At 46.1% G+C, this 27,697-nt stretch overlaps 1 protein-coding gene and 1 long non-coding RNA gene across 3 annotated transcripts in view; one reads left to right on the top strand and one right to left on the bottom strand.

The window, feature by feature from the left end:
- Positions 1-7,824, bottom strand: part of FAM20A (FAM20A golgi associated secretory pathway pseudokinase) — a 60,016-nt gene extending 52,192 nt beyond the window's left edge. The window contains exons 1-2 of one of the 2 annotated variants that reach the window (XM_053304102.1): positions 7,797-7,824; positions 5,609-5,676 (exon numbers count right to left, since the gene is read on the bottom strand). In XM_053304102.1, coding sequence (XP_053160077.1) covers positions 5,609-5,676; positions 7,797-7,814 — 86 coding nt within the window. In that variant the 5' untranslated portion in view covers positions 7,815-7,824. Of the gene's footprint in view, positions 1-1,303; positions 2,494-5,608; positions 5,677-7,796 lie in introns of those variants that run through there. The other variant, XM_053304101.1, reaches the window with a different exon arrangement.
- LOC128348287 (uncharacterized) overlaps positions 1-24,513 on the top strand; it is a 44,447-nt gene extending 19,934 nt beyond the window's left edge. The window contains exon 4 of the long non-coding RNA XR_008318055.1: positions 21,784-24,513. This is a non-coding gene — a long non-coding RNA (uncharacterized LOC128348287). The remainder of the gene's footprint in view (positions 1-21,783) is intronic.
- Positions 24,514-27,697: the final 3,184 nt, after the last annotated feature.

Raw genomic sequence — 27,697 nt, 5'->3', positions numbered from 1 at the left:
AACAGATGTGATATGGGAGATCCATGACTAGATCTCCTCCTGACTTGTATTCCGCTTTAAAGCAGCACTGGGGCATTCATCACCTCCATATTGCCCATTTGATAGAAATGGGCAATATGTCTATCAAAAGATATATTTTTGAAAAAGACAACCCCCTATATCATGCCTGTCCTTTCCCTCCTGTGGAGAGGAGAGCTGGTCTTGTGGTAGCAAGCATGACTTGTCCCCATAGCTAAGCAGGGTCTGCCCTGGTTGCATCTGAATGGGAGACATGATGTGTGAGCAGCGTAAGATATTCCCCTCAGGGGATGGAGCCGCTCTGGAAAGAGCAGAAGGTTCCAAGTTCCCTCCCTGGCTTCTCCAAGATAGGGCTGAGAGAGATTCCTGCCTGCAACCTTGGAGAAGCCGCTGCCAGTCTGTGAAGACAATACTGAGCTAGATAGACCAATGGTCTGACTCAGTATATGGCAGTTTCCTATGTTCCTATGGGTATAACAGCATCAGAAGGATGGAAATCCGCAACCTGATTCAGTGCATGTTTACAGCGAAGGAAGTTCCACTAACTTCAGTGGAACTTACTCTCAAGTCAGTGGACATAAGGACGGGCACCAGTGTTCTCTCTAATTTTTTTCATCTCTGTGCGGAATGGGTTTTGTTCTGGGCGGCAGTATCAAAGCAGTGTGCGCACACCTGCATTCAGAATGGGGCCTTCCTCATTCAACCTGAGTGGGATCTAAAATGAACTAAGCAGACATCCAAAAACCTGTGAGTGCGCGCACGTGCACATGCCTTAGAGGGAACAGCGACTGGCACCTTCAGGATCCCTGACAATATCCGTTTCTGGGCTGCCACAGCTCTAAAGAAGACCACTTCCCAACAGCAAGAAATGGTTTTTTGTTTTTTTTAAGGTTTCTCGCTACTCAGCCAAAATGGCTCTCAAAACAGTTAACAACTGTATTCACATGTATATACAATTCAACAAAGCACATAAAACATTTTGACTTTGCAATGTGACCTCTGGCAGAGTATGTGACTCTCCCGATCCTCCTCCTCTCTCTCACTCATACACTTGCTAAAACAAACCGAGGAACCACCCGACTGCACTCTTGAACAAAACAAGCAAGTTTCTAGCCCTCGTGATCGAAAGAATCCAAAACCCAATTCAGGTCAAGTATGGCCAACAGAAAGAAGGGACGACTAGACCAGAGTGGCTCGGCGTGAGTGGACTGGGGAATTTCCCTGCCCCTGGGGCGGAGTGGAAGCCCCTGCGTGATACCTCCCGCGCTAGGACAAGACAACGCACCTGTTCCAGCGGGCTACTTTCCGGCGGTAATAGCGCATCGCCTCCTGCCCGCTGAGCAACATCTCCGCGGGCCCGTCGGGGGCGCTGTAGAGCGAGTGCGCGAAGAGCCTCCGCAGTTTAGAGCCGCCGGCCGGGCTGCTTTTCTCCTTGTCCGCTTGGTCCAGCGGCCGCGCCGAGGGGTCAGGGCAAGAGGAGGAAGAGGCGGCGGCGGCGGCGGCATCCCCGGGGCAAGAGCAGCCCGGCTCGTCCGCTTCGGCCCTGGCCAGGCGCCGCCGCACTTGGGGCCAGAGGTGGAAGTAGAGATCGGCGCTCAGCAGCGCCCCGAGAAGCAGCAGAATGAGCAGACGGTCGCGGCGGATCCCCAGCATGGCCAGCTCGGGGCCACGATCCTCGCTCGAGGCGGAGGGCTGCTGCGGGCCCGGGAGACGAAGGCAGCAGCACGCTGGGCAAGAAGCAGCCCTGGAGACAGCGGAGGGGGCGGGAGCCCGGCCAGCAGGATCGTGGCCGCGGCGGAGGGAGGGACGGCGGGCAGCGGCAGGAGCGGCCGGCAAAGAAAAGATCCGGGATCCGAGGCAAGCAAGCCGAGCCAAGCGCAGGTAGGCAGGGCCTCTGCCCCGCTGCAGCAGCAGGAGCGGGAGCAGGTGAGAGCAGGTTCCCTCCGTAGAGAGCCGCCCGGCGCGGTGTGCTGGCTGCACCTTTGCCAAATCGCCACTCCCGATCTGCCCTCCCCAGGCAAGCAGTGCTGCTCTCTGGATGGATCTGCTCGGGGTGGGGAGAGAAGGGAGGGGAACAGGCACGACTAGCCTGACCTCCCCTCCTCCTTCAACCCGAGGAGCTGAGCTCAGCCTCCGCGGCAGCTGCTGCTACTTCAGAGCCCGCGGATCCAACCCAGGACCTCCTCCGATTCCCCCTCAGCCTCCTCAAATAGGTGCCTGTTCTTCTTGCCCAGATCTACTCCTGAGTCGCGCCAGCCTCCAAGCGCAAACGAAACGTCCTGGACAAGGCTGTGGCATGTTCTGGGCAGAGGGAGGGAGTGGGGGCACACAGCATCCATTGGAGGTGGAGGAGAACTTGGGAGAAGGCGCCAGCCGGCTGTAGCCTCCCCAAGCAGCGCCTCGTTACGGAGGAGTGATATACGCCGCGGCTAGCCTGGCCACTTTCTCAGTCCCCAAGAAAGCCACTAGCACATTGCTGTGAGCCGACTAGAGTCAGTCAGAAACGATAACTCTGACGTCTGGTAGAACATCTAGTCCTCTCTCTCTCATCCACCCACCCACCCACCCACTTGTATTTAATAACTTGCAAGGGAAATGCCATTTTTAACAACTATGCGTCCAGCCCTCATGCTAGGACAAAAGAAGTTTAATTATTTCCAAATGTATCCCACCCTTAAAAGGTGGCTCAGCAGCAACCCAAAGCTTTGAAGCCTCTCCAAGTGACATAGGATAGGCAATTTCATGCTACTGATCACTAGGAGCCAACTTTCGGTCCCCTTACAACTTCAGAAATGCTAAGAAAGAGCTGCCAGAGTGACAGTGTCCTAATCTGAATCACCACTGGTAGTTTTGCCACAGGATTTAAAATAAATATTTAAAAAATCCAAAGGGGCTTTGTATGTATTCTGCAAGTTCATTGGTTGGCTCCACAACTAAACAGTGTTGTTTTTTTAAAGTCGGTTATTGTCTGCATTTACCTTTGCAGTATTGTGTTCAAACTGTTTCCATTTCTTATGTGCAGAGGTGCACCTAGATTATTTTGCAGCCTCACCTGAAGGCCTTTGGACGCTCCCCTCCCACTGCATGTTAAGCACTATCCCCCTACACACACACACACACACACACACACACACACACAGAGTATTTTTTAACACATGGGTTCTTGAGGGCACAAACATCAACTAAACTCAGAAGAATGTAAGTATATAAAACAGGTATACTCATGCAAATATACATTAGCAGAAACATTTCAACACGCAACTTAACATATTCCCACATATTTCTTTCCCCACTCCCCACTCTGTCTCTAAAGCAGAGGTCACACTTGGCCACCCGGAGCAGCATGGGCCTGCAGCACGGTGATCACACCACTTGGGACAGACCAAAGAAAATGGGGGGGGGGAGTGAGTGAGTGTGGAAGTCCACCTGGAAGTCCTGGGGTAAGAGCACCTCTGCTTATGTTCAAACCTTTCTCCATAATAAGCATGAGGACTCACTTCCAAAAGCAAGTTTCCTAAGAAAGCAAAATTTGCTCTCAATTTCTGTTTCTTTTCTGCAAAAGTGGTACAGTCACACACAAGCCATTTAAGAACATCAGAAGCACACTGCTGGATTAGATCCAAGGTCCTTCCAGTCCAGCATCCCACAGTGACCAGCCAGATGCCTCCAGAAAGCCCACGGGCAGGACATGAAGGCAATAGCCCCCTCTCACTCTCACCCTACCTCCTTTTATCTGAATCCTCTGTTTGGTCCCCATTCTTAATTCGTTATGAATGCCATTTCTGTCTTTCCCCCAGCCCCACATCTCTATACTGTTTATTTTCCATGTTTTCAGATAAGCTAACTGATTCTGAATGTACCAGAGTCATTGAGTATAATATAACTATTATATTTTAATATATTATAATCAAGGGCGTAACCAGGCTGGAGTGGGCCCAGAGACAAAATTTTAAAATGGGCCCCTCACTGATACACACACACTCATTTCACACATGACTTGCCTCTGGGGGGCCCCTTGATATTATTATCAATATTATAACTATTTATAATATTATAATATTATAACTATTTATAGTGTTGAGGCCTACTTTAATGGAAATGGAGCCCTCTTGAGTCCCTGCCCAGCCTTGGAAGGTGCATAGAATTGCTGGGAAATGCAGCCCTTCTCAGTGTTTTCACCCTAGAGCTCCTAAGAGAGGGCTCGGTCTCCCTTAAAGGGCCTACCCGCACTGAGAAAAGTACTGTACTGTATAGAGGTCAGCACAGGGGGAAATGGTTCTCACATTGAAGGTTTTCTGCCTGAAAGCTAGTGAAGATCACCGGGATAGATAGTGATGGGTAGAGAAAAGGATGGGGGGAATGAAACTCCCAGTGAGCCCTTTCTCATGATCCTGTAAGCAGGCTTGAGGGCGGGCAGTGGGGAAGGCTGCAGCAGCTTACATTCAAGATGACTGAGAAGAGTTTCTGGGCACACAGATTGGGTGCCCAAACAAGCCACTGCTGCCCCAGGCAGTGCAGAGGCTGGGATGCATCATCCTGGCCCCTGGAAGTCCCACAATGCACCACGCAAGTGTGTGGTGCATTGTGTGGATCCCCTGGTGATGGCTGGAAGCCTGCTCCTGTGTCAGCACTGGCTAGGAGCAGCTGGCGCTGACCCATGAGCAGTTAGCCCGGGTTAAAGGCACACTTGCGCCCGTAACCTTGGCTATCCGGCGGGCTCCCTAGGTGGGTTTGCTGCCAAGGTGTCGCTGGGAGCCATGCAGGTCCCTGCAGTTCTTACAGGCAGCCAACCTTGAGCTTAGCTGCCCTAGCCCGGTCTTGGCTACTCGTGAGAACAGCCTCCATATTTCCATGTGGAAAAGTTTCTGTGGGGAAAGAACAAAGCATGAGAACATCAGAAAGAGAAACTGCAGATGTGGGTGCTCTGCAGTGACTCCCCGGGTGGGCTTATCTGCCAGCAAGTAAATAGGAGAGAACCAGATTCCCAAGCCTTCCACCTAACATTCACCCAATATTCCCTGCCCAGTTTCAAATCTTGGTTATGGAAGTCGAAAGAAGGTCTGACAGAACTGGACTTTAGCAGGTTCACACAACATGACTGTTGGGAGCACGAGCTCCCTAGTTATCTCCAGTTTCCCTCCTACTTGCTTGCTGGCAGATCATGTGAACCTGCCTCAATGTATGTATGTATGTATGTATGTATGTATGTATGTATTCAATTTATCTGCCGCCCTTCCAAAATGGCTCAGGGCAGTTTACAACAGGATAAAAACAATTAAAACCAGTTAACAATTAAAATCAAAACTATAAAAACAAAATATATAACCAATTTATAAAACCAATTTTAAAACCAAGTTTTACCTTTGTCTTATCTTGTTGTAAACTGCCCAGAGACGTAAGTTTTGGGTGGTATTAAAATATGTTAAATAAATAAATAAATAAATTAATAAATTTAAACATTCAAACAGCTAAAAACCCTGGAAAACCAGGGCAACCATTTAAAACAATTTAAAACAGTTTACAGTAGTTTAAAAACGCCAGATTTGGCTTTTAAAAAGCCAAATTCTGGCTTACGGCCCATTTGACTCACGAGTATACCCCTTCGGTTCTGGCAACCCTTGGAAGGCCAGGCCAAACAGATAGGTCTTGAGGGCTCTCCTGAAAGACAGTAATGAACTCAGATTACAGATTTCTGCCGGGAGAGCATTCCATAGCCCAGGAGCAGCTACAGAGAAGGCCCACCTCTGAGTCGCCACCAGACGAACTGGTGGCAACTGGATACGGACCTCCTCAGATGACCTTAACATGCGGATCATGCAGAAGAAGGTGTTATCTAAGATAACTTGGACCTAAGCCGTTCAGAGCTTTAAAGGTAATAACCAGCACTTTGTATTTTGCCCGGAAACATATTGGCAGCCAGTGTAACTGTTTCAAGACAGGCATAATATGCTGTCTCTGGATTGCCCCAGAGACCAGTCTGGCTGCCGCTGTTTGAACTTACTGAAGTTTCTGGACTATATGTACAAAGGCAGCCCCACGTAGAACGCATTGAAATAGTCAAGCTGGGAGGTTACCAATTGATGCACCACAGTTTTGAGGTCATCCTCTTCAAGGAATGGGTGCAGCTGTCGAATCAGCCGAGGCTGATAGAATGCACTCCTGGCCATGGCCTCCACCTGAGATATCAGGGTGAGGTCTGGGTCCAGGAGTACTCCCAAGCTACTGATCCACTGTACCTCCCACAATAAACCACTCTGTATAAAAAACCTCCAGAATTCTTCTGCAGGCTAGATGTTAGGCCAGTTATTCACCCTTAGAGACAAGACTGCTTGGAAATGTGGTCATTTAAAAAAAAGATTCATTGGCTAAGTAGAATATATCTTTGATTAAAATTAACACCAAGATTTTCATTACGTTCTTTCAATCTTTGAATATTTGAAATATTGCCAATCAATCTGAAAGAGTAGGATGATTTGGTAACTGTATCTCTTTGAGCAAACAAGCATCCAGGGATTGCAAGATGTATCACTTACAAATCTACAGGGTACAGGGAGGTTAACTGTTCCTTCTATCAAAATGTTTGGCTATTCTTGTCACTTATATTTGTCACAGTGGTTTCCTGGAGGGGATGATCAATGGAAGCAGTTTGAACAGATATTTCAAAATTCCATTAAAATATGTATTACAGACTTCAGAACTATGTAAAATAAGTGTTATATATAATCCTAGTCTTTGGGGTATTTTTAAAAGGTGCAATGCATTTAAAATTGCAACAAGTCCTCCTATATCTTGTCTCAGAGTGTGGGTCCCCCCTCCCCTTCCAGGGATTTTTATTTGAATAATGTTATGGATGACTTTCCTAAATGGATGAAATTGTCAGTAATTAGATACTAAGATTTTTTCCCCTTTAAAAAATGACCAGTTAGCTATAATAAAAGATGACAGACTCATTGTGTCTGCTGAGAGAACTTTTTTACTCTATACAAAATGAAAGTTGGAAAGGTCACCTGCTCTTATTGGATCAAGTTAAGGCCTTTGACAAAGTGAACCACAATTATCTGTGGACATTGTTGAAAGCTAAAGGTATACCACCCCTATTTGTTACTTGGATACAGCTGCTCTATATGAATGCAAAGGTGACACCACAGATTAATGGATGGCGGGGCGACCCGATCATTTTGCATTTGGGTGTCCGCCAAGGATGCCCACTGAGCCCATTACTTTATGTTTTTGCCCTGGATCTGATCCTGATCAGGATTCAGAGAGAACCCCATCTGCAAGGACTCTCGGTCTCTATCCCTCCGCCCTGCGAGATCTTCCCGGGAGGGAGGAGGAGGGAGAGTGAGGGGATAGCCGAACCACCTGTCCACAAAGAACCGCATACTGAGTTTAGGGTAAAATTTGTAGCTCATGCCGATGATGTTACATTACTGTTATCGAATGAAAATGAAATCTCTGTAATACAAGACCTCTTCTGGGAATATGGCAAGATCTCGGGCTCAGAATTAAATACTGACAAAAGTGTATTTGTTAAAATGGACCCCGGACGCCAGCAACTCTTGTGCCTACCCATCTCTGAATGTAAAAGCAAAGGGGCCCCAGAGTCCAAACGGAAGTGGGTAGATACAGTAAACATTTTGGGGATTGAATATGGGATTAAGGAAAAAGTCTGGGGGGAAAATTGGACAGATTGGGAAGAAAAAGTAATGCTTAAAATCACCATGTGGAAAAAATGGAGCCTTGCCATGTACCAGAAAGCGGTTTACATCCGGACTTACCTGATACCCCCGGTGCATAACCTGGCGGTAGTCTATCCTCCCCCGCTCGATCTCCTTCGGAGAGTTGAAAGCCAGATCTTCCGTCTAGTATGGCACACAGCGTCCTTCCCTTGGGCCTGTGCGGTAGCATTTAAGGAGGTTGAGCGGGGAGGCCTAGCCCTACCTGCCCTGCAATCCTATTTTGTAACTGAATTCATGTCCTACAATTTTGGAAACTGGATTTTCGTGAATGTCCATAATATGTCCAACCTCCTGCAAAAAACCTGGGTCTCGCTTTTCGCTCTGCGTTGGCGCAAGTCAGCATGGTGCATAGCATGGTGGGGGAAAGGAGCTTTCAATGGTAATATCACACAAGTATTAAAAAGAGAACACCCGGACTACTTGAGAGATTTGTTATTCACACTTAAAAAATGGAAGGTTGAACCGGATCTATTTAAAGGATCCTCCTCAGTTAAGCAGCTAAGGAAAACAATTTATGGAGAGATTCTAGAATTTCTTAAAACCTGATTTAGAACGTAAACACTACAAACACCACACTTCACAGTACGTGTTGCAACCTGATCACCCTATCTCTCTTTAAGGAGAAAAAAGTCCCTTTCCATTTATGGGAAACAAGGTGGCGCTTATACCATCAAGTACTACCACTTAATGCAGCTAAGCCATGGCTCCCAGAGGACCAGCAAGAGTGCCCTAAAATCACCTGCAAACAGAAAGCTAGTGAGCTAGGTAAAACATTCAGGGAAACCCACTCACATTTCTTAAAAGAGTGTGTGGTAGCTCCTCTTATACGATTCGACTGGATCAATTTCAGTTTGTGACTCCTGATGATGTGGACAAGTTGCTTGGAGCGGTGAGGCCTACCACTTGTTCTCTTGATCCTTGTCCAACATGGCTTGTTCTATCTAGCAGGGAGGCTGTTGTAGGCGGCCTGGTAGAAATCATAAATGCTTCTCTGAGGGAGGGCAGGATGCCTCCTTGTCTTAAGGAGGCAATTATTAGACCTCTTCTAAAGAAGCCTGCATTAGATCCCTCAGAGTTGAGCAATTATAGGCCAGTTTCCAATCTCCCATGGCTGGGCAAGGTAATTGAGAGGGTGGTGGCCTCTCAGCTCCAGGCAGTCTTGGAGGAAACTGATTATCTAGACCCATTTCAAACTGGTTTTCGGGCAGGCTATGGGGTGGAGATTGCCTTGGTCAGCCTGATGGATGATCTCCAATTGGCAATGGACAGAGGAAGTGTGACTCTGTTGGTCCTCTTGGATCTCTCGGCGGCTTTCGATACTATTGACCATAGTATCCTTCTGGAACGTCTGAGGGGGTTGGGGGTGGGAGGCACTGTTTTACAGTGGTTCCGCTCCTACCTCTCGGACAGATTCCAGATGGTGTCGATTGGAGATTGTTGCTCTTCAAAATCTGAGCTTAAGTATGGTGTCCCTCAATGCTTTTTAACATCTACATGAAACCGCTGGGAGAGATCATCAGGGAATTTGGAGCTGGGTCTTACCATGTCAACTTCTTCAGGAGTTGGCATATCCTCCCTAAATGCCTGCCTGGAAGCAGTAATGGGCTGGATGAGGGAGAATAAACTGAAGCTGAATCCAGATAAGACGGAGGTACTTATTGTGTGGGGTCGGAACTCTAGAGACGATTTTGATCTGCCTGTTCTAGACGGGGTCACACTTCCCCAAAAGGAACAGGTTCACAGTCTGGGAGTACTTCTGGATCAATGTCTCTCCTTGGTTTCTCAGTTTGATGCGGTGGCCAGGGGTGCTTTCTATCAGCTCCGGCTGATACGCCAGCTGCACCCGTTTCTCGAGATCAATGAACTCAAAACAGTGGTATATTTGTTGGTAACCTCCAGACTGGACTTCTGTAATACACTCTACGTGGGGCTGCCTTTGTATGTATTCCGGAAACTTCAGTTGGTTCAGAATGCGGCAGCCAGGTTGGTCTCTGGGTCATCTCGGAGAGACCACATTACTCCCTTGTTGATGGAGTTACACCGGCTGCCAATAGGTTTCCGGGCAAAATGCAAAGTGCTAGTCATAACTTATAAAGCCCTAAGCAGCTTAGGCCCTGGGTATTTAAGAGAGCATCTTCTTCGCTATGAGCCCCACCGGCCGCTGAGGTCACTTGAGGAGGTCCGTCTCCAGTTGCCACCAACTCGTTTGGTGGCTACACAGAGACGGGCCTTCTCGGCTGCTGCCCCGAGATTGTGGAATGTGCTCCCTGCTGAGATACGATCCTCCCCATCTCTGGCAATTTTCAGAAAACACCTGAAAACACATCTCTTCAACCAGGTTTTCTCAGCTTTTTAAAACTTGTTTTTAAATGGTTTTGATTATTTAATTGTTGTTTTATGATGTTTTTTAATTGTTAATCATTGTTTTATGTTTTATAATTTTTGTTTAATTATTAATTGATTTTAATGGTGTTTTAATGTAAACCGCCCTGAGCCTTTTGGAAGGGCGGTATAAAAGTTTTAATAATAAATAAATAATTAATAAATAAATAATAAAAGAGTGTGGCAGGGAGTAAGCAAGCTGTTAGAGTGGCCTGATTTGGAAAAACAGATTTGGGAAGAACTAACCTCGGGTTTGAGCGATAGAACCTCCTTTCGAGGTCCCAGAAAGAAATCTTCAAGGAAACGGGACGGAATGGGTGCCCTCATACTAGGGAATTGGAACGTTCCCCTTCTTGTAATCAGGTTAGTAAACCTGTATGTCATTTATGCAATGCTCCTGCATAGGAATAGGGAGGGAAGACGCGACCAAGAGGTTCACGCAGATGAGACAGTAAATCTCTTCTGGAAAAGTTTGTATGGTTGTGTGCAAAAAGACAAGAGTATCTCTTCTAAACAGAAATGGGACAAATGGACATCAGACGTAACCCCCCCCCCGATTACCTGATGTGCCTTGAAATCCCCCACCCCCGAGTTACAGTACTACCTGCATATACTTCATAACCTTGTGGGTTTCCAAATCCTTGTGTGTAAATCTTTGTAGATATATCATGTACAAACAACCACTTTGTATATAATTGTGCTTTGGCAATGTACTGTATGCTTTGGTAGTTTGTTGGTTCTATAAAAAAATCTTGTCCTATTTAAAAAAAAAAAAATCTTGTCCTATCTTGGAGAAGCCAGAGAGGGAACTTGAAACCTTCTGCTCTTCCCAGAGCGGCTTCATCCCCTGAGGGGAATATCTTGCAGTGCTCACACATCAAGTCTCCCATTCATATGCAACCAGGGCAGACCCTGCTTAGCTATGGGGACAAGTCATGCTTGCTACCACAAGACCAGCTCTCCTCTCCATAGTGGGGCTTCCCTGAAATAAACACGCTTTGCAGGGAAGTGTTGTTTCACGGAATTCTATTCACAAAGTTGTCAAGAAAGAAGATGATGATTTTATGATGATGTTTGGCGGCAGCAAGGCTGCATGTGGCAAAATGCTGGGAGGACAGAGTGGGCCAAACTACACATTGCCTACAGTTCTCGTTTCTTTCACTAACAGTGTGGGTTGCTTTTAGCTGAACAGAAGCCTTGGAGGCTGCAATTGAGTCCGAAAGAGTGGCAGGGAGGAGGGGTTGTTTTCTCCTCCCTTGGTTTGTCTGTTCAACATCACCCTCCCAAAAGGGGAGTCGATACAGGACATATCTTGACATGTCTGTTTCCCCACAAGCGAGAAAGAAACTTGCAGAAGGGGAAGGGTAACATTGTGTAAAGTGCAGCTTGCCTAAAATCCCTATTGTCAAGTCCTGGCTAAAAAAAAAGCTCTGGAAGTTGGCATTAATGGGGAAAGTGCCGCTTTGGTAAAGTAAGAGAAACTGAAACACACACGATACACAAAAATTGTAGATAGCCATGTTGGTTCATTAGGACAAAAAATCCCAAAGTCACAGTAGGATAATATATTTCTTAGGGCCAACTCAAATGTCACAAAACCATGAGCAAGTTTTTGAGTTTTGCAGGAGTCTTCTTCTGGCTGGATGTTAAGCAAAACAACAACAACAACAACAACAACAAAAGGGGGTGGGTTGGGAGAAAGGCTGGACATATAACAATCATAATAAAATGCAGTGTAAAAGGTGTTATGCAGATTTAATTAAGTTACACCCTGCTAGGTGCAAATTAGATTAGCCTCTGCACCTAGCAAAGGCTAATATAATTATACAGTACCTATAATAATATGGACGGTCCCACTGCAGTCCATCTTAAGAGTTACAAACTGCAGCCTAGGGCTTTTTACATCATGTCCAACTTTTTCTGCCTTTTCACCCCCACCCCCCTTCTGCTTAACATCCACCCTGAAGAAGAATTCTGGAGAACTCAAAAGCTTGCTCATGACTTGGTGACAATTCAGTTTGTCCTAGTAAAGGAATTGTCCCTCTGTGGCTTTCAAAATAAGTTGTACATTTAGATCCAAATAACTTTTACTACTCATACCAGGTTCAGAATTAGATCTGGATAGTTTCCCCCCCTTTAGTTTGAGCCATAAAGCCTAACAGATTGTTATCCTTACTGTGTAAATTTGAGTTTGTTTATTTTTGTAAGTTCATACATCTTCAGTCAAAAAGTTCATATCTGAATTTGCAATTTGGAATTGTGGTTCTTCAGAATTCACAGTGGAATTAAAAATCAATGGAAACCTGATTTTTGTGAATGTGTGTTTGTTGAAATTCAAAACCAAGGGCTGCAATCCTATGCACATTTACCTGAGAGTAAGCCCCACAGGTCTATCAATGGCTACCTCCAGCCTCAGAGGTAGGATGCCTCTAAATACCAGTTGCAGGGGAGCAACAGCAGGAGAGAAGGCATGCCCTCAGCTCTTGCCTGTGGGCTCCCCAGAGGCTGTGAAACAGGATGCTGGACTAGGTGGGCCTTGGGCCTGATCCAGCAGGGCTGTTCTTATGTTCTTCTGAAGAAACCTGCATGGGTTTGTGCAGTAATTTTGGAAAAGAATCATAACAGAGGTGGAAGAGGCCAGTACAGTCCTTTCATAGATATCTGTTTTTGAAATGGATAGGTGATGGTGGTGAGGAAGCTCATAATTGTAGTTTGCATTGATATTTTCTTTTCTTTTTTGTACTCAACACAAAATGACATCTTTTCCGCTTGGAAGGGAAGTTGTTTCCATCCCCAATTATAAAGGTGTCTTCTGGATTAGTACTAGTAGGGATGTGTCTTAAACGGAAATTGCTATTCAGTTTGAATTCAAATAGAAACATGTTGTTTTGATTCAAATTCAAATCTAATCACCCCCAAAACAGTTTGACTGAGAATCAATTCACTTTGAATCAGAATTGATTTGACCTGCTTTTAAAATTAAAGCCGGTGTGTGTGTGTGCGCGCGCGTGCAGTGAGGGAGGAAGCAGGGAGAGGAGAAGAGTCTCATTTTAAAAAGATAGAAGGAGGCACTGAGGAGCCAGGACCTCACCTTTCCAGTGTAAAGAGCTCAGCAGTGGGGAGGTGGCGACCTGACCTGCCATCCCCCAGCAGCCTGCTGGCCGCTCATTTCAAAAAGAAAGAGGCATGGTGGCGCCTTTGAACTGCTCCTCAGCAGTGCTGCTGGCGCTGAGGAGTGGTACCAACTGCAGAGTGGGCAGTGGTGGTGGTGGTGGAGGTGACAACCCCACCCGCCATCTGCCTGCAGCCTGCCAGCCACTCACCTTGCAGGCGCGAAGGCCACTAGAATGGATCGCAAGGTGCTCTTATGTAAGATCATAATAAAGATTGTTTGTTTGATTGATTGAATATTCTATGTCATGACAAAGGGAATGGTCTGATTTCAAAGGTTTGTGACTTGGGAGAGTATCGAGTGGTAACAAAATCAAAATGGAAACAGAATGTATGCATTCCTGCATGTGGACTTTTAAATATTTGGTAGTTCAAACTACCATTAATAGCACTTTCCCTCTGGAGTCCTAACCTACTGCAGATTAGGTCTAATAATTCTAGTAATTAAAAGAATATTGGTAGTTTTAAGAACCGAGCTACATGCTTAGCTGAATCATATGGTGGAAATCATGATGGACTGTTCCACTTTAGCTGGGGGATCACATCTTGGAATCTTCCTGCTTTTAAAATTGCTCTGAGCAGAGCTAAGTAGCAGTTTAGGAAGAAGGCTCTAGCCTAGCCTTCTCTCTGATATGCTAGATAGTATGTCCAGGGAGTTTTACTTTATGTGAGGAAGCATTCAGACATTGTCCATCACGAGGAAATTTTTCACACAGGAGGCTTTACCAAAAGTTTACTTCAAGGCTTTACTTGACACAAAAAGTGGATTTTTTTTACCCTGGATATAAATTGGGCTACACTCTAAGGTGTGGTGAAAAATCCAAATCGTGTTTGAAGTACTCCCTGATAGCTCACAGGGACTTTGGGGTAAATTTGGCCGATGTATGAATGTGCACTCTCCATTCCGGAGATGTGAGCAAAAAGCCCTGTGTGAGAAATGCCCTGCAGTGGTATAGTCCAGCAATAAATGCCTCATATATGACACTGCTGTTTGTGTATTTCAGCATGGACACTGGCCAGATGTCTACTCCTACTCTACTCTAATGTTCATCTCAAAGCTGCAAATGTGACTCTTGCCCCATATTTATTGATTGGGAGCTCTGTGAAATGTTAGAGGAATCTGGATCAATGAATAGCACAGGTACATCTATGGTCAGGTGCACCTTTGGTGAGACCATAGCAAGGAACCCAGCTCATAGCTTTCGTCCTTAGTTTAATGATGAATGCAGACACATCATTACATTGGAACTTGCCCTTTCAGTGTCCTAGACATGTCACCCAGCACACCCAGAAGGTCTGGACTCCTTCCAGTTTCCAACCTTTACATGAATTTCACAATGGAAAACTGGTTGCAGTTGCCTAGGATTTGTGCACAATTAGATGTTTTCTAAAGGAAGGCTTAGGCAGCAGGTTTTAGCAGGATATCATGGGGTAGCTAGGGAAACATTATGGGACCCCAGCAAAATGAGTCAAAAGCCCTAAACCACAAGACTGAGATTTAAGGCATTCATGATCTCATTGCAAGCGTATGAGAGATTTTTGGAAATGTCCTCCACCCACATGGTGGAGTTAGCACTGGATTAAATTGTCATTCTCTCTGATATCCTTGTATCCTCAGTCCCTGTATGGGGCCATTGTTAAACCATTTGTTTGTACTGTACTTTGTTTAAAAAAAGTATATATACCATATGGGGCACTACCTAGGGCTGTGCTTTTATTCTCAAATCTTCAGTATGAAAGATTAGTTTTGTTAACTGGCAGGGGGAGGGGGGGCAGAATCCAACTTCAACCTCAGCTTTTTTTGTCTTCACGAAGAAATGTCCCAACCTGTCACCAGACTATTCCTTTAGCACAGGGCATGATCCAGTGGGAAGTTCTCCTGGGCATGCTCTGTTGAAATGAATGGGAGCTGCACAAGAGAGAGGGAGCTGAGATGAATGGGAACTGTTTGTGAACTGTTTCATGCATTTCAATGGGGCTTGCTCAGGGGCTTTTCTTGGGTGTTTTCAGTTAATAAATTAGGAAAATGTCACGTTCTTCTTCATTCTATTGCTTGGAAATCTTTGCAAAGCACACCTGATATCCAATCTGCACAGTCCACCTAAATGGCAACAATCAACTTTCTTCACCATGGTTTTTCCTGTTCAGGTGAAAAGCTAGTACATTCCTTAGGTAAATCTGTGTTTATTTCCCTGGCTAATGTGACTCAACACTGCAGATAATATCTAATTATGTTTTCTAAGGTATGCACTGTAATCATATCGCACAATTTTGGAGGCAGAAACGCTTTGATTATTTTGCAGGCTGTAGTGTACAGACTAGTTGGGAAGCAAATTACAGCTATGAGCCATTCACACCATGTGTTTGCGCTGAGTAAAGTGAAAAAAGGCACCTTATATGAGATGATTTGCGCTATGTAAAAGTATATAACAGAGAACAACATAAAACACTTGAATCATTTACTATATAAATAGTAAATTTTTACCCTGTCCCACTGGGAAATAAGGGTTTTTTATGGGATGCACAAAACATGATGGTATACTTGTGTAACAGGACTATTAACAGGATTAGTATTGCGTACAGCGGGAAATGACTTGCCTAGCAAACATGAGGTTGCCAGTTTGAATCCCTGCTGGTATGTTTCCTACACAATGGGAAACACCTATATTGGGCAGAAGCAATATAGGAAGGTGCTGAAAGGCATCATTTCATACTGTTTGGGAGATGCCAATGGGAAACCCCTCCTGTATTCTACCAAAGAAAAACCACAGGGCTCTGTGGTCGCCAGGAGTTGACACCGACTCGATGGCACACTTTATGTATACACTAGTATATTGCAGTTTTTAAAAAAGTTGTCCACTTTATACTGGCAATGAACGGGAGATTGATTCAATTTAATTACAAGTAAATACACCAGGATTTAAATAATGACACCCTTCTTGATGCAGGCTCCAGATGGGGCATTGAGCTTGAGCACATGCTTGGTCCTTTTGTGGCAAGATTCGGGCAGAGACAAGGTTTCAAGACCGAGCTAAGTTTTAGAAGGGCCAGTTTATGCATTCTGCAGAATGAAGTAAAACTGTTTCCCCCAGATGGAACTGGGGCTATGGGTTGGGTCCGTGGGTTTAGGCTGTGAGTTGGGCCCATGGGTTAGATGTGTGAATGTTTTCCTATGAAACCTAGTGTGCCAGGGAGAAGAGCCCAGCCTAACCTCCTCCTGAGCATGCAACTTTTCTGTATGTAGCAAATTCTGTTTTCATTCAAAAGCATTTAAAAAAAAGCAAATCCCCCCCCACCCACAGAATGAAGTGGCACTATCCATTATTGTTTGATTCTGCTGATTGTAACCTCTCCCTGACACAAATCACTAGCAGCTCTAAATACTGTAACTGGGCAAAGAGGCATCTTTAAAAGGGGCGCTTCTTTTTATGCTTAGCGAGGAGACTGCAACTGTCTCTGTTCATCCCAGCATGGCATCCTTCCCAGTGGCTGTTGCTGGTGTCTTTAGGGGCAGATTAAGCTTTTTGCAGCCCATAGGCAACCAGAGATTTGCTGCCGTTGCTTGAGGGGCTCGACAGCTATACTTGTAAAGGGGAATCCAGCAAGAAATCACCTTTACAAGTAAAGGGCTTGGTGGTGGTGGTGGTGGGGTTTGAATCTTTTCCCCATGTGCAGAGAGCCCCGAAATGGGCCGAAAACTGCCCAACCTGTCATTTGGGAGCCAGGCAGACCAGTAGGAGGAGCTCTTGCTGCCATCTCTGCCGCACCACCACCATCCTTCCGCCATCCCGAAGTGCAGTGGTGGTTTTTAAAAGATAGAGAAGGAAGATTTAATTTTTCCCTGACCCAAGCCTTTTACTTGCACACCACTCTCAAAATTTATCACCCCTCAAAATTTGCCACTGTAGGCAAGAGCCTACGCTCCAGGTGTCTTCCTTGTGTTTCTTTTTATACTGTGAGTCCCTTTAACCATTTTTCCATTCCTTTTGCTCTGTAAACGGCTTTGAGAACTTTTGCCAATACTACCTCTATTTACCGTATTTTATGGACTATAAGACTCACTTTTTTCCTCGAAAAATATCCCCCAAAATTCAGGAGCGTCTTATAAGTTTTAACAGTTTAATATGTTAAAACTCTGAAAAACTGGATTAAAATTAAGGTGCGTCTTATAGTCCGTAGCGTCTTATAGTCCGTAAAATACGGTAGGTTTGACTTTGGTACTTATGAAGCACTTGAGCATGGAAAGGGCAAGATCATCATTAGTTAAGCATTGCACAGAAATGTGCACATACAGGATCAGCAGACACACAAAGAACTGAATAATTCAAAATAAAGTATTTGCAAGTTTGGTGTACAATGTACTATCTGGTGAACAAATCTCTTCCTCAGCAGTACTTTGCAACTGCCATGATACAAGCGATATGCCATCATCTGGTTGTTTTCCTTTCCTACTGCCTATTTTAATTTTTACAAAAGTTGCACCGATTCTTGTTTCTAAAAGGGAAAAGGCCATAACACTTTGTCCTATGTTTGTCCCCAGCATTAAAACCTGGGATGAAATGCCCAGACATAGACATCAGCATTACAAAGAAAACAGGAAGGAGAAATGAAAGCCAGGAATCAAAGCAGCTCTGCTGCTCTGCCTCTTAACTGTCCGAATCTCTGAGTGAAATGAACACATTTCATGATCAATAAAGCACAAAAACAATCATTCAGATACAATCTCGGTTGTGCTTGGTAATCACAAGTGGCAGCCTGAAATATTTTCTCCAACATGTTTTGCTCTCGGCTTGCAGGCACCATGTTGAAGTCAACCCCCCACATCAGAGCTGTACAACTAATGACCTACCAAGCTATACACAGCCCACTGGCCATGTATGGTAGCCCATCAGGGGCTCAATTAAGCTCCTGTTTTTGCTGCTTGCCTGGAGCTGCAGAAATAGGAGAGTTGTCAACAACTGGCAAGCCTTAATGTGTGGCCTGTGTGGGTTGTTTTCAGCTTAGTGGGTCATACATTGTGCAGCCCTGTGAGGTTCCTCCTACTCCATTTCCCCCCACTTAGCATACACGTGTGCTTTTAAAATCACCCTCCTAAGCTTTGAGAACTACAACAGTGTTGCGGTCAATATACATTTGAGATCAGCCCTGCAAGATAACTAGCCTCAAACAACACATTACAGTGGCCAGAAGCCTCAAGCCAAATAACTGGTTGGCCGTTTTGAAATCCAAAACACCCACCCTGCCTTTTGGACCTTGTTTCCTCCCCTGACACCTTGTCAGGTTAGAATGCTGCATTGACAGGAGAAGACACAAATGGCAGCATTCCCCCGCCAGGATCTCGGCCTAGCATTTCTGTGCCTCCCTTGCCTCCTGTGCCTATATATATAATCCCCTGCTAACTGGGCAAAGAGGCACCTTTTACCGTGGTGATTCTCTTTATTTAGCAGGGGGAGAGTAACTGCCCCCATCCACCCCCAGCACAGTACTTCCAGTGACTGTTGCTGGTGTCTATCTTAGGTTTCTTTTTAGAATGTGAGCCCTTTGGGGACGGGGAGCCATCTTATTTGTTTGTTATTTCTCTTTGTAAACCGCCCTGAGCCATTTTTGGAAGGGCAGTATAGAAATCAAATTATTATTTCTTGTTTACACAGTCAGACAGGTGTTATTGACTGGTTTGTTTTTTCCAGACATCGAGTCCTTCCCAAGGACCTGGGATGGCTGAATTTTATTGTCAATTGTTATAGATATTGTCGCAGAATATAGGCTGTTCCCAGTAAAGCTGCTTTTTGTAATTGGCTGATGGTGATTTCTGTGGCCCCTATGGTGTTGAGGTGCTCTTCAAGGTCTTTTGGAACTGCACCCAGGGTGCCAATTACCACTGGGATTATTTGAGTCTTTTTCTGCCACAGCCTTTCAATTTCAATTTGTAGATCTTTGTATTTGGTGATTTTTTATATTCCTTGTTCTTCTATTCTGCTATCCCCTGGTATTGCTATGTCGATTATTTTGACTTGTTTTTCTTTCTTCTCGACTACAGTTATATCTGGTGTATTGTGTGGCAGATGTTTGTCTGTTTGTAGTCGGATGTCCCATAATATTTTTACATCTTCATTTTCTACCACTTTTTCAATTTTATGGTCCCACCAATTTTTGGCTACAGGTAGCTTGTAATTTTTGCAGATGTTCCAGTGTATCATCCCTGCTACCTTGTCATGCCTTTGTTTGTAGTCAGTCTGTGCGATCTTTTTACAACAGCTGATTAGGTGGTCCACGGTTTCATCTGCTTCTTTCCTAGAAGCCATTTGCAGTGCAGCCGGGGAAGGGGACGCGGTCGGCAGGGGAGTTCTCCTGCCGACCCCTTGAAATGGGAAGGGAAGGGGCGGCAGGGGTCTTGAGGCTGCACAGGGGGCGGCCGCCAGCCGATCGGGGACATTGAAGAGCCGGGCGGCAGGGACTGGAAGATACCCTGCCGCCCGATGGAGAATTTAAAGGAGACAGACAGAGCCGCGCCAGAGGGGGAATGAAGCGGGCGGCAGGGAGGTATGCCGCCCGCTTAATCAAAAGAATACGGTGACGTTCTTTGGGGGGTAAGTAAAGCCCCCCCCGTACTTTGTTAGAACCTCCCACCCCAGTGCCGGACTGCAGCTCCGCAGTTCCGTGCACACCTCTACAGCAAACCCCCATTGCCTGCCTACTTCATGCCTGCCTGCACTACACAGCCTCTCCTGGCCATATTTATAGTTTTGCCTCAGTCCTGAGTTCTCCTTGGCTTCTCCTTCCTTCAACTTTATGTCTTAATTACCCATTGTTCTCTCAGGTTCCTGCTTTTCAGGCCACTGCTGTTTCTTTTAGCTCCTGTATCTTTTGGCCAGCCTCTTAGTGTTCCTCTCTCCTACCCCATAGCATACAGCCTCTCCTGAACTTAAGTGATGTTAAATTTTCCTCAGAGGCACTTTTCTGACAGTTCTCCTTTCCCTCCTGTCCTGCTTTCCTCAAGCCTTATCCTTCAGCTGTCGCGTCCTTCCTTCCTTCAGCTTCTTTGGTTCTGGACTTCCTTGTCTGTTTGGATTACCCCATCAAAATAATGTGGAAAGGAGTGTGGGTGCTCCTCACTCAATGCACTATCTTTGCACAGACTTATGTGGGGGGCAGAACATCCAAACTGTCTCTCACATGCAATTTAAATACTACTTTATACTATGTAAGATCTCACATGCTCTAAAATCTCTTTCCATTTCTGCTCTGCGTTGTCTGAGATTCCAATGCCTGCCAAATTAGCAACTTTTCTTCCCTCACACAAGCTAGACTGAAAAGTATTCAATATTTTGAGCAGCTGAGTATTTTATGCCACCATATCCATTAGTGACAGGGTTCACTGTCATAAGCCAGTGGCAGTCTGTCCAGTTGGGATGGACGGGGCAGAAAATGAGCTGCAAGTATGACTCGTTCCTACTCTTCTTGTCCCACCCTGGGTTGGGGAACCGGGCAAATGACCAGCCCATGTATCTGGGGTTAACATGGTGGTGGAACATAGGGACATAGGAAGCTGCCATATACTGAGTCAGACCATTGGTCTATCTAGCTCAGTATTGTCTTCACAAACTGGCAGTGGCTTCTCCAAGGTTGCAGGCAGGAATCTCTCTCAGCCCTATCTTGGAGAAGCCAGGCAGGGAACATGGAACCTTCTGCTCTTCCCAGAGTGGCTCCATCACCTGAGGGAAATATCTTACAGTGCTTACACTTCAAGTCTCCCTTTCAAATGCAACCAGGACAGACCCTGCTTAGCTAAGGGGATAAGTCGTGCTTGCTGCCACAAGACCAGCTATCCTTTCTGTTGGTTGGTGGGGCAAGGTCCTTTCCTCTCTGTTGGTGGGGCAAGGTGAGGGGGAGTGAGGCAGCCAGGGCAGGGTGAGAAGAGTGGGGATGAACCACACCTGTGGCTTGTTTCCCAGCCACCCCCGCCCCACCTGGATGGACCACCTTTCCATAAACACAGTGCACCGTGTAGACTATCAGCAGGTGTTACTACTAAACATTGAAAGGAATTTAATGGTTATGCAGTGTTCATCAGGAATAGCTGACTAGAATTCGGTGCATATCATGAGCAACAGAACAGCCTGATTTTTCTCAGCTTAACTCTCAGGTGGAGGAGGGGTGGGGGGGACAGGAAATACTAGATAAGATCTAGTCTTTTAAATTTGCCTGAAGGCTGTATATTTTGAGATGCTGAACGGAGGCTAGGGGACCTCAGAGTTAGAAGCTAGTGAAATAAATTATAAACTTTTATTTTGACATGTAAAACCTTTTGGAAATGGTCTTCCCTCTTCACTCGGCTTCACTGCTGATCAGTTGCATTTTTGTAACCTTAAGACCTACTGCTGTAATACATTCAATTTGTGACTGGCCTGGAAGACCGCTCAGAGACCACAACTTACTTTATTCCGTTAATTTGCTGTCTTCTTTCTACCAACAGGAATTCACCGATGCTTTCAAATCAACGGTTAGAATGTTTGTCTCAAAATTTTAAAAAATTAACCATAAAGCCAATATACAAACACGTAAAAGGAATGGAGAAAACTCAAACATCAGTCAGAAGACTACAATAAACCAGCAGAGATGGAAAGTCTTTTGATTGTGGAGGCTTAATGACAGAATGTGACACCTTGAACTGCATGGGTTTCTAAGAGAGCTCTAGGCACAATTCAGCATGATGGACTTGACCTAAAAGAAGTCAAAAATGTTCTTGGCTTTCCAGGTTTAGCACCAGTTATTGACATCATCTGTCAGGTGTCTACTGGGCAACTCCCAACTGGAGCCCCCATAGTATGTTAGTGTCCCCCTTTATACGTTTATACTACTTCATACGAAATCTGGATCAGCACTGCTGTGTCTAGGGAAAGAAAAGTGCTTTCTGTGCTACTCTCAAAGGGGTTGTGTGAATGTAGACAGAAGGTTTGCTGCTGAGGAATCAGCTCCTAGACATGTTGTCTGATGACACCATGACAAAAGCAGGACCCGACAGTATTGGAATGCGGGCAGTTCCACTTGCCACGTATCTCCTGGTATGTGGAACTACGGAGGCATATATTTTGATAGTAATTTGCTTCTAGTCTGAGAGAAAGCAGAAATCATATTGAAATTCTCCAGGCAGCTTTGTGGCAACTTGAGTTTTAAACTTGACTGTGAAACAGCAGACGTTTTCACAGGCATTCCTGAGATGCAGCTGAATGGTTTAAATCACTAAACTGTTTTTCTGAGTCTGGGATGCTGAGGTTTTGGCTGCTGCTTTCATTGCTTCTCTCATTCAGATGAATGTGCAGCCAAAGTTTAATACAGTGTCATAATATTTCCTACCGCTCCCTTTATATTACCATGCCTTCAGAGAGCCTGGCTGAAATCTGTACCCTTGAAAAACTCTTCTCTCTGGGATAGAAGAGATGATCTTTCAGATTTCAAGGCATTCTCATTTATGCTTGGCATTAAATTAAGACTCCTCTGCTATCCTTCCTTCTGGGTGACCTTTCCAGACTATATAATTAGAATTCAGGAAACAAAACCTCAGGCTCCAGATGTGACGTTAGAAGCTAAAACAACTGCAGTTGGGTAGCTTTCCTTCCTACCTTGATTCTATACCATCACTTCTCCCTCCTCCTACCTAGTAGTTTGCATTGCAACCAAAAATTGGGAGCAGACACAGCTCCTAAACCTGGTAGGACCCAGTTTTTGGTTGTGTGAATGACCTCAATATATATCACGATGAAATGTTAAAAACGTTCTTCACAATAATTTACTGCTCCCCCATCCTTCCCTCCAGGTCTTTCCTTTCCTCTTTAGTTTCTCCCTTCCCAGAATAAGAGCACTTGAAGAGCATTTCCCTTCTGTTTTTTCTGGACGAGGAAGCAGGAACGGTTGGGAGATGTAGGCCCTTAGGCCTTCACATGAAGCACTGGCTGGCAAGGATCAGGAGAGGGACGGAGCTGCCCCTCTTCCCAATACTCCTCCTCGTAAGGCTGTTCACACAAGCAGCCCTACCCAGGCTTGCACAGCCCTGCCTGTACAGGGCTGCTCATGTGAAGTGCCGGGATCAGCGCCAATTCCGGAGTTGCCTTGCTGGGTAGCCCGGGGTTTTTCCTCTGGCTTTTGCTGAGGTGAGAGGACTCACCCTGAGCAGACACAGAGCTGGGTGCCTAGAGCGCCTAGCTCATGGAGGAATCCCTCAATGCACCGCACTTGTTGCACAATGCATTGTGGGATTTCTGGAGGCCAGGCAGCATTTCCCTGGCCATCAGAACATCATGCACCTCGCAAAAGTGCTGGTTGTGTGGGCGCGTGAGCCGCACTGCCCAGGACCATGCCAGATTGTCTGTGGGGGGAGGTAAGTGCTACCCTGCCTTCCCCCACTCCCTCCCTCACTCCCCGGCACTCTCAAAGATTGTGTGAATGGCCTCTGTGTCTGACATTGGCACACACACACCATTTACAATGCTGCCAGAGGGAGCATGTCCTCAGCCACTGGTGAGCTTTGCCCCACTCCCAGAAAATGTCTTGTGGATGCATATGTACAGTATACACAGGTACAGATCTGTATGCAGGTACAGTTATTCACCTGTTGCTGAACTCAGGTGCCCCTGAAATGAATGCCTCTGTGCAGTCATTCACACAAAAACATGTATGTGTGAACAGATATCTGAATGCAGATACAACATAATAAGCTGTTTCTCACAACAGTTCCGGGGGTGGGGGAGGCAGGGCACAACCTACCTCCCCGTGCCCCACCCACGGTCCTTGCCACTCCGCGATCGCTCACACTGCTTGCCCACATGACCAGCGTGTGAGCAATCAACAAGTGGCACGGGGGCGGGGGGAAGCAGGCTGTGTCCTTCTGCATCCCACAATGCATCGTGTGAGGAGTGCAGTGCTTTGGGGGATTCCCTGCTGCCAGGCGCTCATATGACTGATGAGTGGGTCAAAGGGTGCACTACGCCTTCCTACCTCACTATAAGTCCAGGTACAAAGCCCAGGCTACCCCAGTGAAAAGCACCAGGATCAGTCCCAATCCTGGTGTGTAACACGAGCAGTCCTACTCAGGTAGGGTTGTGCAAGTCTGGGTGGGGTTGCTCGTGTGCACAACCTTAATTGTAAAGCTTTTGTACTTTGTGTTTTGCTGGTCGAATGACCGTAACAATAAAGATTTAAGATTTAAGCACAACCTTAATGTCCGAATGTCTCTTCTCCTTAGAGCTTCAGGTCTAACGCCTTCCTTTTCCTCAGCCTTAACTGTTCCATCGCTGAGTTGTGTGGGTTACATTTGATTTATTTTGGTTGCTTAGAGATTTAATTTAGTGCCTCTTCCCTTATACATGTTGCTGTGGTTTTTTTAAACATTGAAAAGTACCATTGCTCAGAAATAGAGAACTGTAGAGTAACCATGTGATCAAGCTTGGCAGCTGCTTTGCCAACCAGTTTCGTAGTACAAGCCAGGCCAATACCACTATTTTTATTTTTATTTATTAAAACATTTTTATACTGTCCAAAACTTACGTCTCTGGGCGGTTTACAACAGGATAAAAACAAAATAAAACATTTGTTAAGACAAAAATGGGGAGGGGGGAAACACAAATTACAACAATTTAAATTTTTTTAAATAATACTTTAAAACAGCATTAAACCATTAAAACAACATTAATTAAAAGCCTGGGTGAAGAAATGTGTGTTTAAAGACTTTTTAAAAGCTGTCAGAGATGGGGAGGCTCTTATTTCACTAGGGAGTGTATTCCAAAGCCTCGGGGCAGCAGCGGAGAAGGCCCGTCCCTGAGTGGCCACCAGACGAGCCAGTGGCAGCTGCAGACGGACCTCTCCAGCAGATCTCAGTGGGCGGTGGGGTTCATGCCGAAGAAGGCGTTCCCTTAAATACCCAGGGCCCAAACTGTTTAGGGCTTTATAGGTTATAACCAGCACCTTGTATTTTGCCTGGAAACATATCAGCTGCCAGTGTAACTCCTTCAATACAGGAGTTATACGGTCTCTCCAAGATGACCCAGAGACCAGCCTGGCTGCCGCATTCTGGACCAGCTGTAGTTTCCAGACTACATACAAGGGCAGCCCCACATAGAGTGCATTACAGTAATCCAGTTTGGAGGTTACCAGCAGATGTACCACTGTTTTGAGGTCATTCACCTCAAGAAACAGATGCAGCTGGAGTATCAGCCGAAGCTGATAGAAGGCACTCCTGGCCACCGCCTCAACTTGAGACACCAGGGAGAGGCTCAGATCCAGAAGGACCCCTAGACTGCATACCTGTTCCTTCTGGGGAAGTGGGACCCCATCCAGAACAGGCAGATCAAAATCATCTCTTGAGTTCTGACCCCGCACAATGAGTACCTCCATCTTAGCCGGATTCAGTCTCAGTTTGTTATCCCTCTCCAGCCCATCACCGACTCCAGGCAGGCATTTAGGGAGGTTATGCCCTCTCCCGATGATGCTGACATGAAGAAATAGATTTGGGTGTCATCAGCATACTGATAGCACCCTGCACCAAATCTCCTGATGATCTCTCCCAGCGGTTTCATGTAGATATTAAACAACATTGGAGACAATATGGAGCCCTGGAGAACACCATACAAAAGTTCAGATTTTGAAGAACAGCAGTCTCCAAGGGACACCATCTGGAATCTGCCCGAGAGGTAGAAGCGGAACCACTGCAAAGCAGTGCCTCCAATTCCCAACCCCCTCAGATGCTCCAGAAGGATACTATGGTTGATAGTATTGAAAGTTGCCAAGAGGTCCAGAAGGACCAACAGAGTCACACTTCCTCTGTCAATTCCCAATTGGAGATCATCCATCAGGCCGACCAAAGCAGTCTCCACCCCATAGCCAGCCCGAAAGCCAGTTTGAAATGGGTCAAGATAATCAGTTTCATCCAAAACTGTCTGGAGCTGTGAGGCCACCACCCTCTCAATTACCTTGCCCAGCCACGGAAGGTTGGAGACAGGCCTGTAGTTGTTCAAGTACGAGGGATCCAGGGTAGGCTTCTTCAGAAGCGGTCTAATAATTGCCTCCTTAAGACAAGGAGGCACCCTACCTTCTCTCAGAGATGCATTTATAATCTCTACCAGGCCCTCTACAACAACCCCCCTGCCAGATAATATAAGCCACGTCGGACAAGGGTCAAGAGAACAGGTGGTAGGCCGCACCATTCCAATCAGCTTGTCTGCATCCTCAGGAGTCACAAACTGAACTGATCCAACCTAATCACACAAGAGGAGTCGCTGGACACCTCCACATCAGACACTGAGGTAATTGTGGAGCCAGAGTCTAAGTCAGCCCGAATACGAGAGATTTTCCCCACAAAGAATTCATTAAACACATCACAGCGGGTAATCGATGGTTCCAGATTCTAATTCAAGGGAGGAGGGGTACTCACTAGCCCTCTCACAACCCTGAACAACTCCGCCAGACGTGAATTTGCGAATGCAATACGGGCAGAAAAGAATCACTTCTTTGCCACATGTATGGCCTGAGCATAGGTCTTCAAATGAGCTCTATGTTGCAATCTTTCGGATTCAAGCCGAGTCTTTCTCCACTTGCGCTCCAGTCGTCTACCTCACCGCTTCAGCCCCCGTAGTTCTTCTGTGTACCAAGGGGCCAATTTTGAAGCAGGTCAGAGAGGACGCTTAGGAGCAATCATGTCTACTGCCCCAGTGAGTTTGCTGTTCCAGTTCTCCACTAGGGCATCAACAGAATCACCAGCAGAGCCAACACTAAATCCCTCCAAGGCTTCTTGAAATCCTATTGGATCCAATAACCTTCTCGGGCAGATCATCCTAATAGGTCCCTCTCCCCTGTGAAGGTGGGAAGTGATTGTGAGTCCGACCTTAACCAGATGGTGGTCCGTCCATGACAATGGGGAAATCACAGGATTCCCCACCCATGGAACACCACCCTGATCAGAGTGGAAGACCAAATCAAGCGTGTGACCAGCAATGTGCGTCAGCCCCGAGACCACTTGGGATAGGCCCGTAGTCGTCATGGCCGCTATGAACTCCCGTGCCTCCCCGGACAAATTGGTCCCAAAGTGAACATTGACGTCCCCCAGCACCACAAGCCTGGGAGACTCCAACACCAAGTCTGAGACCAAGTCCATCAGCTTGGTTAGGAACTCTGTTGAGCAGCGGGGCGATCGGTACACCAACAGAAGTCCCAGTCTATCCCTGGACCCCAGACTTAAGTACGCACATTCGATATGGTCCGACACTCTAACAGGGATCCTGGTAAGGGAAAGGTTATTCTTATAGACCACAGCCACTCCACCTCCCTGCCCATGGTCCCTCACCTTCTCCTCAACAGAGTAGCCTGGAGGAAGAAGCTGGGACCACACTGGGCCCTCA

This window comes from Hemicordylus capensis, chromosome 2, assembly GCF_027244095.1.
Source record: "Hemicordylus capensis ecotype Gifberg chromosome 2, rHemCap1.1.pri, whole genome shotgun sequence".
NCBI lineage: Eukaryota > Metazoa > Chordata > Lepidosauria > Squamata > Cordylidae > Hemicordylus > Hemicordylus capensis.
Note: the sequence above shows the minus strand (reverse complement) of the source record. Positions and strands in the feature narration are given on the sequence as shown.